The sequence below is a fragment of the Astyanax mexicanus genome, chromosome 22 (assembly GCF_023375975.1).
Source record: "Astyanax mexicanus isolate ESR-SI-001 chromosome 22, AstMex3_surface, whole genome shotgun sequence".
Classification (NCBI taxonomy): Eukaryota; Metazoa; Chordata; class Actinopteri; order Characiformes; family Acestrorhamphidae; genus Astyanax; species Astyanax mexicanus.
Window position 1 is genome coordinate 37,510,756 of NC_064429.1, and position 14,947 is coordinate 37,525,702.

At 41.6% G+C, this 14,947-nt stretch overlaps 1 protein-coding gene across 4 annotated transcripts in view; it reads right to left on the reverse strand.

Moving 5' to 3' along the window:
• The window catches only part of cdca2 (cell division cycle associated 2), a 32,526-nt gene that overhangs the window by 2,632 nt on the left and 14,947 nt on the right, over positions 1-14,947 (reverse strand). For 3 of the 4 annotated variants that reach the window (XM_049470689.1, XM_049470687.1, XM_049470688.1), the window contains exons 10-13: positions 13,215-13,324; positions 10,931-10,993; positions 7,958-8,053; positions 6,700-6,859 (exon numbers count right to left, since the gene is read on the reverse strand). In XM_049470689.1, coding sequence (XP_049326646.1) covers positions 6,700-6,859; positions 7,958-8,053; positions 10,931-10,993; positions 13,215-13,324 — 429 coding nt within the window. The remainder of the gene's footprint in view (positions 1-6,699; positions 6,860-7,957; positions 8,054-10,930; positions 10,994-13,214; positions 13,325-14,947) is intronic. The other variant, XM_049470690.1, reaches the window with a different exon arrangement.

The window sequence follows — 14,947 nt, forward strand, 5'->3', positions numbered from 1 at the left end:
GACTGAACCCGAGCGTGAACGCGAGACTGAACCCGAGCGTGAACAAGAGACTGAACCCGAGCGTGAACAAGACTGAACCCGAGCGTGAACGCGAGACTGAACCCGAGCGTGAACGCGAGACTGAACCCGAGCGTGAACGCGAGACTGAACCCGAGCGTGAACGCGAGACTGAACCCGAGCGTGAACAAGACTGAACCCGAGCGTTAACGCGAGACTGAACCCGAGCGTGAACCAGACTGAACCCGAGCGTGAACAAGACTGAACCCGAGCATGAACGCGAGACTGAACCCGAGCGTGAACAAGACTGAACCCGAGCGTGAACAAGACTGAACCCGAGCGTGAACGCGAGACTGAACCCGAGCGTGAACAAGACTGAACCCGAGCGTGAACAAGACTGAACCCGAGCGTGAACAAGACTGAACCCGAGCGTGAACGCGAGACTGAACCCGAGCGTGAACAAGACTGAACCCGAGCGTGAACGCGAGACTGAACCCGAGCGTGAACGCGAGACTGAACCCGAGCGTGAACGCGAGACTGAACCCGAGCGTGAACAAGACTGAACCCGAGCGTTAACGCGAGACTGAACCCGAGCGTGAACAAGACTGAACCCAAGCGTGAACGCGAGACTGAACCCGAGCGTGAACGCGAGACTGAACCCGAGCATGAACAAGACTGAACCCGAGCGTGAACAAGACTGAACCCGAGCGTGAACGCGAGACTGAACCCGAGCGTGAACGCGAGACTGAACCCGAGCGTGAACGCGAGACTGAACCCGAGCGTGAACGCGAGACTGAACCCGAGCGTGAACAAGACTGAACCCGAGCGTTAACGCGAGACTGAACCCGAGCGTGAACCAGACTGAACCCGAGCGTGAACAAGACTGAACCCGAGCATGAACGCGAGACTGAACCCGAGCGTGAACAAGACTGAACCCGAGCGTGAACAAGACTGAACCCGAGCGTGAACGCGAGACTGAACCCGAGCGTGAACAAGACTGAACCCGAGCGTGAACAAGACTGAACCCGAGCGTGAACAAGACTGAACCCGAGCGTGAACGCGAGACTGAACCCGAGCGTGAACAAGACTGAACCCGAGCGTGAACGCGAGACTGAACCCGAGCGTGAACGCGAGACTGAACCCGAGCGTGAACGCGAGACTGAACCCGAGCGTGAACAAGACTGAACCCGAGCGTTAACGCGAGACTGAACCCGAGCGTGAACAAGACTGAACCCAAGCGTGAACGCGAGACTGAACCCGAGCGTGAACGCGAGACTGAACCCGAGCATGAACAAGACTGAACCCGAGCGTGAACAAGACTGAACCCGAGCGTGAACGCGAGACTGAACCCGAGCGTGAACAAGACTGAACCCGAGCGTTAACGCGAGACTGAACCCGAGCGTGAACAAGACTGAACCCGAGCGTGAACGCGAGACTGAACCCGAGCGTGAACGCGAGACTGAACCCGAGCGTGAACGCGAGACTGAACCCGAGCGTGAACGCGAGACTGAACCCGAGCGTGAACAAGACTGAACCCGAGCGTGAACGCGAGACTGAACCCGAGCTCATCGCGTGTTTAAAGCTCCGCAGTATTTAATAAAAACAGATTACTAGATATAAAATAGGAAAATAACTAACTAATCTTAGCTCAAAATGGTAAAAGAAATATAATATAAATTCTAAAATAACGAAAAATAAATAGTGTACACACAGGTACAAAGCTAAAAAATATACAGAAAAAAAATAAATCATCCGCGCGTTTAAAGCTCTGCAGCATTTAATAAAAACAGAAAAATATAGGTATGAAATAGGAAATAACTAACTAAACTTAGCTTAAAATGCTAAAAGAAATATAATCTAACGAATTCTAAAATAACAAAAAAGAAATAGTCTACACACAGGTACAAAAATAAAATAATATACATAAAAAAAATTATCTGTGCGTTTAAAGCTCTGCAGCATTTACTAAAAACAGAAAAATAGATCTGAAATAGGAAGGTAACTAACTAAAGCTCAAAATGCTAAAGGAAATATAATCTAACGAATTCTAAAATATCAAAACACACAGGTACAAAAATAAAATAATATAAATCCCCCCCCCCGCCGGTAATACCGTATACCGCCATATAATCTGACGACGGTATGAAAAACTTCAATACCGCCCAACCCTAGTTGTACCCATACTGCTCTGTAACTAATCTACAGTTACAGTAGATACAGAATCACCAGCACTGTAATCTGTTGTACCCATACTTCTCTGTAATTAATCTACAGTTACAGTAGATACAGAATCACCAGCACTGTAATCTGTTGTATCCATACTGCTCTGTAACTAATCTACAGTTACAGTAGATACAGAATCACCAGCACTGTAATCTGTTGTACCCATACTGCTCTGTAACTAATCTACAGTTACAGTAGATACAGAATCACCAGCAGTGTAATCTGTTGTACCCATACTGCTCTGTAACTAATCTACAGTTACAGTAGATACAGAATCACCAGCACTGTAATCTGTTGTACCCATACTGCTCTGTAACTAATCTACAGTTACAGTAGATACAGAATCACCAGCACTGTAATCTGTTGTATCCATACTGCTCTGTAATTAATCTACAGTTACAGTAGATACAGAATCACCAGCACTGTAATCTGTTGTACCCATACTGCTCTGTAATTAATCTACAGTTACAGTAGATACAGAATCACCAGCACTGTAATCTGTTGTACCCGTACTGCTGTGTAATTAATCAACAGTTACAGTAGATACAGAATCACCAGCACCGTAATCTGTTGTACCCGTACTGCTCTGTAATTAATCTACAGTTACACTAGATACAGAATCACCAGCACTGTAATCTGTTGTACCCGTACTGCTCTGTAATTAATCTACAGTAACAGTAGATACAGAATCACCAGCACTGTAATCTGTTGTACCCGTACTGCTCTGTAATTAATCTACAGTTACAGTAGATACAGAATCACCAGCACTGTAATCTGTTGTACCCATACTGTTCTGTAATTAATCTACAGTTACAGTAGATACAGAATCACCAGCACTGTAATCTGTTGTACCCATACTGCTCTGTAATTAATCTACAGTAACAGTAGATACAGAATCACCAGCACTGTAATCTGTTGTACCCATACTGCTCTGTAATTAATCTACAGTTACAGTAGATACAGAATCACCAGCACTGTAATCTGTTGTACCCGTACTGCTCTGTAACTAATCTACAGTTACAGTAGATACAGAATCACCAGCACTGTAATCTGTTGTACCCGTACTGCTCTGTAATTAATCTACAGTTACAGTAGATACAGAATCACCAGCACTGTAATCTGTTGTACCCATACTGCTCTGTAATTAATCTACAGTTACAGTAGATACAGAATCACCAGCACTGTAATCTGTTGTACCCGTACTGCTCTGTAATTAATCTACAGTTACAGTAGATACAGAATCACCAGCACTGTAATCTGTTGTACCCATACTGCTCTGTAATTAATCTACAGTTACAGTAGATACAGAATCACCAGCACTGTAATCTGTTGTACCCGTACTGCTCTGTAACTAATCTACAGTTACAGTAGATTAAGTAGTTTATAAACCTTTATTTTACCTTTACTTAATGATTAAAAAGCCTGATTTGATACTTCAACTTCTACACTTCTAAGTATTTTATTAAACCCTAGTATCTACACTCTATTCTACGTACAGAGTAATGAACTTTTAAGAATTCTTTTATTTTGTAAATAACATTCTGAAGAACATAATCATTTTTAAGTGTAAAATACAGAAAAACACATCCTCTAAACATCTTCCTGGTCTTCTCTTTGTTCTGATTGTTCTAAAAACCCTTGTGAATACTTTTTTAGAGGATCTTTTGTTTGTTCTAAAGTCTTGTTTTCTTGTTATTTCTGCTCTATTATCTGCGCTGGTGTCTGATGAGGGGTTTAAGTCTCAGATACAGCAGGATTAGCTCAGAGTTCACTAACAGAGAGAGAAGAGAGAGGAAAATCCTGTTTACTGGATCCAGCGGTTCTAATGGTCACAGCAGTTTCAGATCATAATTAAGACTCCTGTGTTTTAGCTGTTTTAATCCAGTCCGGTTCTCTCCTGAGGTTTTATACATTAAACTCAGCACAATTTACTCTTAATTTCCTCTTACTGAAGCACAAAGTCACGCTGCAGCTGCTCTCTAATAACAGGTGGGTTATATCGTATATATTTATATTATATAATATATATTTTATGTGTGTATTAATGCAACACTTTAATAGAGCTGGGCAATATGGCAAAAATATTGTAGCATGATATTTAAAGTTAGAACATTAATGTGGTAATGCACGTAGTTAATCCAAAAACTAAAACAGATTATTTTTTATTTTTACCCAAATTAATCACATGAATAAACTGAAAGAGCCTGGTGACACATTAGCATTATCTTCTATAGTGATTTAACAGTAACACTTACTTTCCTGAGATCAGGAGGTTCATTATATTTTATTTAAACTGAAGATTATCTTTTTCTCCCTCTGTTGCTCTTGTTCTCTTCTTCCCTTGTTCTATCTCATTCTTTTTCTCTCTATTTCTCTTGTTCAGGTCTCTTTTTCATGTTCCCTCTTTCTTTTGACCTCTCGCTTTTTCTTGTTTTTGCCGTTTTTTTCTCTTGTTCTCCCTTTTTTTTTCTGTGGTAGTGATGGTGGTGTTGGACAGTGTGGATCTTGCCTGTGTGTGGTAGTGATGGTGGTGTTGGACAGTGTGGATCTTGCCTGTGTGTGGTAGTGATGGTGGTGTTGGGTGTTGGACAGTGTGGATCTTGCCTGTGTGTGGTAGTGATGGTGGTGTTGGGTGTTGGACAGTGTGGATCTTGCCTGTGTGTGGTAGTGATGGTGGTGTTGGGTGTTGGACAGTGTGGATCTTGCCTGTGTGTGGTAGTGATGGTGGTGTTGGACAGTGTGGATCTTGCCTGTGTGCGGTAGTGGTGGTGGTGTTGGACAGTGTGGATCTTGCCTGTGTGTGGTAGTGGTGGTGGTGTTGGGTTGTTGGACAGTGTGGATCTTGCCTGTGTGTGGTAGTGGTGGTGGTGTTGGGTTGTTGGACAGTGTGGATCTTGCCTGTGTGTGGTAGTGGTGGTGATGTTGGGTTGTTGGACAGTGTGGATCTTGCCTGTGTGTGGTAGTGGTGGTGATGTTGGGTTGTTGGACAGTGTGGATCTTGCCTGTGTGCGGTAGTGATGGTGATGTCAGGGTGTTGGACAGTGTGGATCTTGCCTGTGTGCGGTAGTGATGGTTATGTCGGGTTGTTTGACAGTGTGGATCTTGCCTGTGTGCGGTAGTGATGGTTATGTCGGGTTGTTTGACAGTGTGGATCTTGCCTGTGTGCGGTAGTGATCGTTATGTCGGGTTGTTGGACAGTGTGCCTGTGTGCGGTAGTGGTGGTGATATTGGGGTGTTGGACAGTGTGGATCTTGCCTGTGTGCGGTAGTGATGGTGATGTTGGGGTGTTGGACAGTGTGGATCTTGCCTGTGTGCGGTAGTGATGGTGGTGTTGGACAGTGTGGATCTTGCCTGTGTGTGGTAGTGATGGTGGTGTTGGGTGTTGGACAGTGTGGATCTTGCCTGTGTGTGGTAGTGATGGTGGTGTTGGACAGTGTGGATCTTGCCTGTGTGCGGTAGTGATGGTGATGTTGGGGTGTTGGACAGTGTGGATCTTGCCTGTGTGCGGTAGTGATGGTGGTGTTGGACAGTGTGGATCTTGCCTGTGTGTGGTAGTGATGGTGGTGTTGGACAGTATGGATCTTGCCTGTGTGTGGTAGTGATGGTGGTGTTGGACAGTGTGGATCTTGCCTGTGTGTGGTAGTGATGGTGGTGTTGGGTGTTGGACAGTGTGGATCTTGCCTGTGTGTGGTAGTGATGGTGGTGTTGGACAGTGTGGATCTTGCCTGTGTGTGGTAGTGATGGTGGTGTTGGGTGTTGGACAGTGTGGATCTTGCCTGTGTGCGGTAGTGATGGTGGTGTTGGACAGTGTGGATCTTGCCTGTGTGTGGTAGTGATGGTGGTGTTGGGTGTTGGACAGTGTGGATCTTGCCTGTGTGTGGTAGTGATGGTGGTGTTGGACAGTGTGGATCTTGCCTGTGTGCGGTAGTGATGGTGATGTTGGACAGTGTGGATCTTGCCTGTGTGCGGTAGTGATGGTGGTGTTGGACAGTGTGGATCTTGCCTGTGTGTGGTAGTGATGGTGGTGTTGGACAGTGTGGATCTTGCCTGTGTGTGGTAGTGATGGTGGTGTTGGGTGTTGGACAGTGTGGATCTTGCCTGTGTGTGGTAGTGATGGTGGTGTTGGACAGTGTGGATCTAGCCTGTGTGTGGTAGTGATGGTGGTGTTGGACAGTGTGGATCTTGCCTGTGTGTGGTAGTGATGGTGGTGTTGGGGTGTTGGACAGTGTGGATCTTGCCTGTGTGTGGTAGTGATGGTGGTGTTGGGTGTTGGACAGTGTGGATCTTGCCTGTGTGTGGTAGTGATGGTGGTGTTGGGTGTTGGACAGTGTGGATCTTGACTGTGTGTGGTAGTGATGGTGGTGTTGGACAGTGTGGATCTTGACTGTGTGTGGTAGTGATGGTGGTGTTGGGTGTTGGACAGTGTGGATCTTGACTGTGTGTGGTATTGATGGTGGTGTTGGACAGTGTGGATCTTGCCTGTGTGCGGTAGTGATGGTGGTGTTGGGGTGTTGGGTAGGCTGGCGGGTGTGGTCTCGATGATGGGGCTGAGCAGTGGGTTTTTGGAGGCGTAGTCTCTTTTTCCGTACAGTGATCGGTCCACTTCCTTACTCCCAAACCGCCTCTTCGCCGACGCCGTCTACAAAAACAACCAATAAAATCAGATTTTAAAGTCAATTTTACATTATTAGAGTTTTTAAACTCAAAAATCACAGAAACTGACATATATCTTAAAAAAATAAAAATTAGTACCTCATATTTGTCTAAATATATTATTATATATATTTTTTTATGGGTCAACACTGAAGACACACATTTTGCCCAATTAGTCCCCGATTTTCCATTCTTTGTGTCATGTGACTCATTAAAACTAATTTATACCTTTGCATTGAGTCAATGCTTTGTCTATAGCGTAGCCTGTGCGAGCGCCCTATGCAGCCGCCTGCATTTACATTTGTGCTTTTGTGGACCAATCACAGGGTCTGCAGTCATGCATAGGCTACTGCAAAGGTTTGGTGCAGGAAGTATAAATTGGCCTTATAAAGAGTTATAAAGAAAGCAGGGCTGTTAAATTTGTTGTTTTGGGTTCAATTCTCTCATTCTAGCCACTGGATATGTCACCTCATGGCAAAGAACTCTCTAAAGAGAAACAGAATTGTTGTCATGTGACTTTTTTCTACATGTCCTATTGAAGCTAGACAGAAAGAAAACTGCACTGAACTGAGTTGTGGGATATGTGGGCGGGGTTTCCTGCTTTGAGTTTATTAAGTGGCTATTAGCTGTTCACCTGGACAATTTAGGCCAGATGCTGCCGGTCACCATCATTACCACTCCCCACTGCACAGTTCACTGGGAATGGTACTATAATAAGCCTTCTATGGTGTATTTATTCAAACTTTGTTTGTTGCTTTGTTCTATACAATCTGACCTCACACTAACTCCCATAATGCACCTGGCCTTGCCATGAGCACACTGACCACTGTTCTATCAACCTAATTCTTATTGAAACACTTTCTAATCATTCGTTTTTCGTCCCCTGCACTGAGCTCTACAGCACATTAAACTGAATTTAGAGAATTTACGGCTCATTAAAAAGACAGCAGAGCGCTGAAGCAGGATGGTGTCAGATTGGGTTCCATCCAGGTTGCGGCTGAAGGTCCTGAAGGTCCTGCTAATCAGGTGATGAGCTGAGTCAGGTGTGTTAAATGAGGAGGACCGTGGAAAAGGTGCGCTGTACCTTCAGCTTCCCTTTAGCAGATGCTGCAGCAGAGCGAGAGCTCCTCCTCGTCTCCGGCTCGTCCTCATCCTCTTTTTCCTTCTCTGGAATGATCTGCTGTTGTAATAAAAGCATTTGAAATAAACCCATATGTTGTTTGAACTCAAATAATTTGTTTAAAAGTCTGTTTTATGTAAAATTAGATATTTCTTAACAATACTCAACTATTTTGAGTTAGTTGAACTGAATTTGTGGGCAAATATACTGTACTATTCACACTCAGATCTTTGAGTTGAAACAACTTATAATAACTTAGTTTTAGTTTAGTCTGTTGTCATTGGCAACAGCTTTTCCATTGGCTTCCGTCACAATCTATTTGCATACTGGGCGTGTCCAACAGTTTCTGTGTGTCCGACACTCACCATCAGTGTGTAGTGATTCCCCCTGGGCTACCTTATAGAAATAAATCAACTTTCCCTTTAGTTGCAATTAAAACTTGATGTTTTAATTTATGCTAATTCAGGTTTTTAATCCCTATTACTTAAAAAAAACAAATTGAGCAAACTGGCTGCCTTAAAAAAGTTAAATATACTCAACTTATCCTCATATATACTCAACCTAAACAAAAAAAAAAAGTTAAAATCAACTGTCCCTTTAGTTGTAATAACTTGATGTTCGAAGTTATGCTAAGTTAAGTTTTCATCACCCATTTCTTAACGTTTTTAAGGCAACCTGTTTTTAGTAAATTCAACTTATCTGGGTTTACAGTGTTTTAACGAGGAGACAGGTCACTGACTGACTGACTGCTGTATAAATGGGATTTCACGTAAAGCCTAATGCTTAATGCTTACCTCCTATTGTATGGTGATCTGCGCAGGCGCAGTAGCCTTAACAAGCTAAAAAAAAGCTGGTGCATTATTGACTTGAAGGCCATAAACTTGTAATGGAGTATTTTATCAGATATTATCAGTGAATTAAAATGTGTTGTTGAAATTACCGTATTTTTCGGACTATAAGGCGCACCGTATTATAAGACGCACTATCAAAGAACGCCTATTTTCTGCTATTTTTCCATACATAGGGCGCATCGCATTATAAGGCGCGTTAAGTGACACTAGAAAGGGTGCCTATATCAAAGTGAACAGGGGTGGCGCCATGTTTCCCTTCCCCCACCGGGGGTGGTCCCTTGCCGGTGGAGCGTCTCAGTATACAAATCTAGCTCTTTCAAAGTCAAACGAGTGCTGGATATTAATCTACACAGATTCCTCTCCTGAAAACTGTTTATTTGGGTGAGTAACGTGCTTCAGTTTATTTACAGTAAGCTTAGATTTCCAGATGTCCACTAAGGCTTTCTGCACCAGCGTTAGCATAGCTATCCGCTAGCACGCTAGCTAGTCACCTAAACTAGTAAAGTTAACCCAAACTTAAACGACAGCGTTACACTGAGTAATCCTGCGTGTTCTGGTAAGACAGTGAGATATTAGCTAGCGATTCGTCCCCCGTAGCTTGTTTTAACACGGTAAACAAGCAGATTACAGGCTGATAAAACTCACCTCTGAGAGAGTTAGCGCTTAGCATCTAGCTAATGCTAGCCAGGCAAAGCAGCACAGACTTACAGGCCGATAACTCACCTCTGAACGGTGAACGCTTAGCGATTAGCATCTAACTCTAATAATACTGCTCCAGCAGTATTAAAAGTGCTAAATTTAGAAAATACTGATCTCTGAACAGTGAAAAAGCTAGCTAGCTAAGCGGTTAGCATCTAGCTAATGCTATTGCTGCTCCAGCCTCGGAGCGGCACGGCTCTGCACGGAGTGTGTGTTTACTGCTCCTTACACCTGACGGGTAAAATTTAGATAATACTGATCTCTGAACAGTGAATAAGCTAGCTAATGCTATTTGCTGCTCCAGCCTCGGAGCTGCACGGCTCTGGACTCTGTATAGCACTGAAACTCTGTATAACGCTGCACGGAGTGTGTGTTTACTGCTCCTTACAACCTGACGAGTAAAATTTAGATAATACTGATCTCAGTGAATAAGCTAGCTAGCTTAGCGGTTAGCATCTAGCTAATGCTATTGCTGCTCAGCCTCGGAGCTGCACGGCTCTGGACTCTGTATAGCACTGAAACTCTCTATAACGCTGCACGGAGTGTGTGTTTACTGCTCCTTACAACCTGACGAGTAAAATCCATACAAAAGGCGCACCGTATTATAAGACGCACTGTCAATTTTTGTGAAAATTAAAAGTTTTTAAGTGCGCCTTATAGTCCGAAAAATACGGTAAAGCTTAAAAAGTATTTGGGTCTCTCCGATGCCACAGAGTGAACTTCACTGTTTTTACAAAAGCTTTGCTTGGTTCTGGAACCGTCTACACCTTTTCAGTTCGGTTTGATCCAAATGTGGTCCCGGTCTGGATTAGCTGAACCATGGTTCACTTTTTTGGACGGTTAAACAATAGAAGAAGAAAAAGGAAAGGTGTTGTGCTAAAATCAGCATTTATCTCAGCAATATGAGTGTTTTACCCCCCCCAAAAAAGCACCATATGCATTTTAAACAGATGCAAATAAACATTAATACAGTAAAACATAACAAGGAATTTCTCATTTTTAACTATAAGTATGTTTTATATCCTGTGAGCCGAGCTGAAGAACAAAGTGTGGAGATTCCAGATTTCTCCTGGATGCTCCTCAGACAGCATGTGTTTATTATGTTTAGTTCAGCTCACCTGATTTACCACATTTACCTATTGAATTTACCAAACCAAGTGTTGATTAATATGATGAGAACAAGAAAAACCTCTATTAAACTCAGATGAGAAGGAGAGATTAGGAGATTTTTTAAGGAAAACAGGGCTGTAAAAGCTGGACAATATATTGATATTTAATCGAATAGTGATAAATTCATGGCAACCAGCACCAACCAACAGCCCTACAGCCTATTAAACACAGAGTGCAGGAGAGGGGGATGATTAGGACATTAAGTTCATTTTTATACCTTCGTTTTTGGCTTGTGAGAGCTCCTCTTCGTCTCTGGCTCGCTCTCGCGCTCCGCCTGTTGCTGCAACACAGAAACACACTGAGGGTAAACAGGCTGATAATAATCTAATACACAATGATCTCAGTTCTATTCTATTAGAGCATCTCACGATAACGACGATATCACGATACTGTGATTCTTACAAATCTCTACGATACTTTACAGCATCTGTGTTACTGAGGAGAATAGAATACTCATAAATAAGCAAATACCAGAAATCATGGGTTTATTTCCATCCGCTTCACGATGTGCTGAAACCACAATCCCTGCTAATCCTGATAATATTCACTCTAAAAACTAAATAAACTGGGGTGTCGGGACATTTTTCTTTTCGCGTGAGTTCTTCTTCTGCTGTTCAAGTCACGCGTCTTTATGTACGTACGTCACACGTACAGCCTCTAAAAGAGGATCCGGCTCAGTTTTACTGAACGCGAGCGGCTGGTGGAGCAATGGAGACTTCAGAAGAGTAAACTCAGAGCTCAGGAGCTCCTCCATTCACTCATAGTAAAACCAAATAAACGAAGGAGTGAAGTTTCTGACTGAGCTCTCTCTCTTTAATTCTGTTTCTCTCTTTCTTTCATTCCATTTCTCTCTCCCTCTATTTCACTCTGTTTCTCTCTCTTTCATTCTGTTTCTCTCTCTCATTCTGTATCTCTCTCTTCCTCTCTCTCATTCTGTATCTCTCTCTCTCTCATTCTGTATCTCTCTCTCTTTCATTCTCTCTCTCTCTCTCTTTCATTCTGTTTCTCTCTCTCTCTCATTCTGTATCTCTCTCTTCCTCTCTTTCATTCTGTTTCTCTCTCTCTCTCTCTCTTTCATTCTGTTTCTCTCTCTCTTTCATTCTGTTTCTCTCTCTCTCTCTCTCTCATTCTGTTTCTCTCTCTCTCTCATTCTGTATCTCTCTCTTCCTCTCTTTCATTCTGTTTCTCTCTCTCTCTTTCATTCTGTTTCTCTCTCTCTCTTTCATTCTGTTTCTCTCTCTTTCATTCTGTTTCTCTCTCTCTCTCTTTCATTCTGTTTCTCTCTCTCTTTCATTCTGTTTCTCTCTCTCTCTCTCTCTCATTCTGTTTCTCTCTCTTCCTCTCTTTCATTCTGTTTCTCTCTCTCTCTTTCATTCTGTTTCTCTCTCTCTTCCTCTCTTTCATTCTGTTTCTCTCTCTCTCTTTCATTCTGTTTCTCTCTCTCTTCCTCTCTTTCATTCTGTTTCTCTCTCTTTCATTCTGTTTCTCTCTCTTTCATTCTGTTTCTCTCTCTCTCATTCTGTTTCTCTCTCTCTCTCATTCTGTATCTCTCTCCTCTCTTTTATTCTGTTTCTCTCTCTCTTTCATTTGGTTTCTCTCTCTCTCTCCTTCTTTTATTCTGTTTATCTCTCTCTCTCATTCTGTTTCTCTCTCTTTCATTCTGTTTCTCTCTCTCTTTGTGTTTCTCTCTCTTTCATTCTGTTTCTCTCTCTTTCATTCTGTTTCTCTCTCTTTCATTCTGTTTCTCTCTCTCTTTGTGTTTCTCTCTCTTTCATTCTGTTTCTCTCTCTTTCATTCTGTTTCTCTCTCTTTCATTCTGTTTCTCTCTCTTTCATTCTGTTTCTCTCTCTTTCATTCTGTTTCTCTCTCTTTCATTCTGTTTCTCTCTCTTTCATTCTGTTTCTCTCTCTTTCATTCTGTTTCTCTCTCTTTTATTCTGTTTCTCTCTCTCTTTCTTCATGCTCCCCACTGCTGACAACTTTTTTGGAGATGTGGATTTCATTTTCCAGCAGGACTTGGCACACTGCCCACAATGAGTACCAAAAGGATCAATTGGTCTCATTATATAATAATAATAATAATAATAATAATAATACTCAAATCTTCTGAGACACTGATTTGTGTTTTTTTTCACTGGCTGTAATCCATAATTATCAACAATAAAAGAAAAACTCTTTAAATAGATCATAACTCTCTGTGTTTAATACCTCTATATAATATATGAGTTTCACATTTTATTAAACTGAATTACTAAAATAAAACAACTTTTCAATGATATTCTATTTTATTAAGAAGCACTAGCAGAAGCCAAAATAGAGGCAAAAGGTCATGTTCATATAGTATATAGTATAATAACTTAGCCTTGGTCAGAACAGAACTCATTTGGGTTCAGTTTGTTGTTGTTATCGGTTATAAAACAGCACCTCCAGCAGCAGAATGTGGTGTAAAAGTGCGGGTTTGAGGTTTTGAGGTTTAGAGCTGTAGAGCGGGTCGGCCGGTACCTTCCTCTTCCTGCCGCGAGGACGAGACGCCTCCGCCGTGGACGCTGGAGACTCTGGACGCTGCTGATCTTCTGGATTCTGTTGTGGCTCAAGGCTGGACTCTGGTTCTGCTGTAAAAAAATTACATAAACAGAAAACTGTAATAAATAAATCATGATAATATTGATAAGAATTCAGCCAGTTCAGTCCTTCACCTTTTGACACATCGCCACAAGGAGTTTTATAAAGTTCTACAAAAAAAAAGAGAGATACAGAGCCAAATCGCAGTCTATACACTCTGCATATTTCATTTATTTTGTCTTTTTATTATTTATTCTATCTTCTGTTTTACATTTTATCTAATCTTTGTATATATATTTTTTAACTAATTATTTATCTCATTATTTTACTGCTTTACATTTTAGCCTGTCCACTTATCCTTCAATTCTGAATTCTTTTTATTTATTTATTTCTATTTTTTATTTTCATTTTCTCCCGAATTTACACGGCCAATTACCCAACCCTCTCATTAGGACTTCTGAAGACTAGCACACGCCTCCTCTGACACATGTGAAGTCAGACTAGCATCACAGCGCTAACGCTCAGAGGAAAGCGCAGCGACTCGGTTCTGATACATCAGCTCACAGACGCAGCCTTGTGCTGATCCACATCACCCTAGGAGTGAAGAGGGAAAAGAAAGAGCGCCATCTACTGTACTGTACCCACCCAGAGAGAAACAGCAAGACCAACTGTGCTCTCTCGGGGCTTCGGCAGCTGATGGCAAGCTGCATGACTGGGATTCGAACCAGCGATCTCCTGATCATAGTGGCAGCGCTTTAGAGCCAATTTATCTCTTCTCAATTTAATCTTATATTGTTTCCTTATTTTTTCTAATGCTCTTACCATTAAATTATATTGTTTTGTTTATGAAGTTCCTTATTTTAGCTTAACCTGATAAAATACTTGTTTTTAATCTAAAATAAAATAATTTTTTAGTCCCTTTATGCTATGTGGAATTTGGCTCCACCCAAGATCTGTATCGGCGATTGGCCAATCAATCAGAAAGATCCCCCGCAAAAAAAACAACCCACCACCTATATAATAATATTATTATTATTATTATTATTATTATTATTATTATTATTATTATTATTATTAAGTAACAGAGTGAAAATAAAGGGGTTTATAGTATTCTATGGAGATCTGCGCAGGCGCAGTAGCCACAACAAGGTGAAAAATACATATTTTTGCACATTATTGAGTTGAACACTTTTTATAAGATTTTTTCAGTGATTTTAAATATTGTAATTAGACAATTAGACAATTTCTTTTAAGAATAACGACCCACCACGCAAACAACAACAACAACAACAACAACGAAGACGATGATGATAATAATGATAATAATAATAATAATAATAATAATAATAATAATAACAGCTGTGTCTCTGTGGTGTTTTTCTATCCTAGGGTTCTGAGTTTTAAAGAACAGGGTGAAAATAAAGAGAAAAATAAAGTATACAGAGAAACACAAACACAACTACAGTCTGGAATTATTATATTATTATACAACTACAGAGTGATATACAGCTCTGCAAAAACTTAAACTTAAAAATGATGAGCTTCTTTGATTTTATCAAATTAAAAACCTCTGGAATAAAATCAAGAGGAAGATGGATGATCACAAACCATCAAACCACCAAACTGAACTGCTTGAATTTTTACACCAGGAGTAAAGCAGCATAAAGTTATCC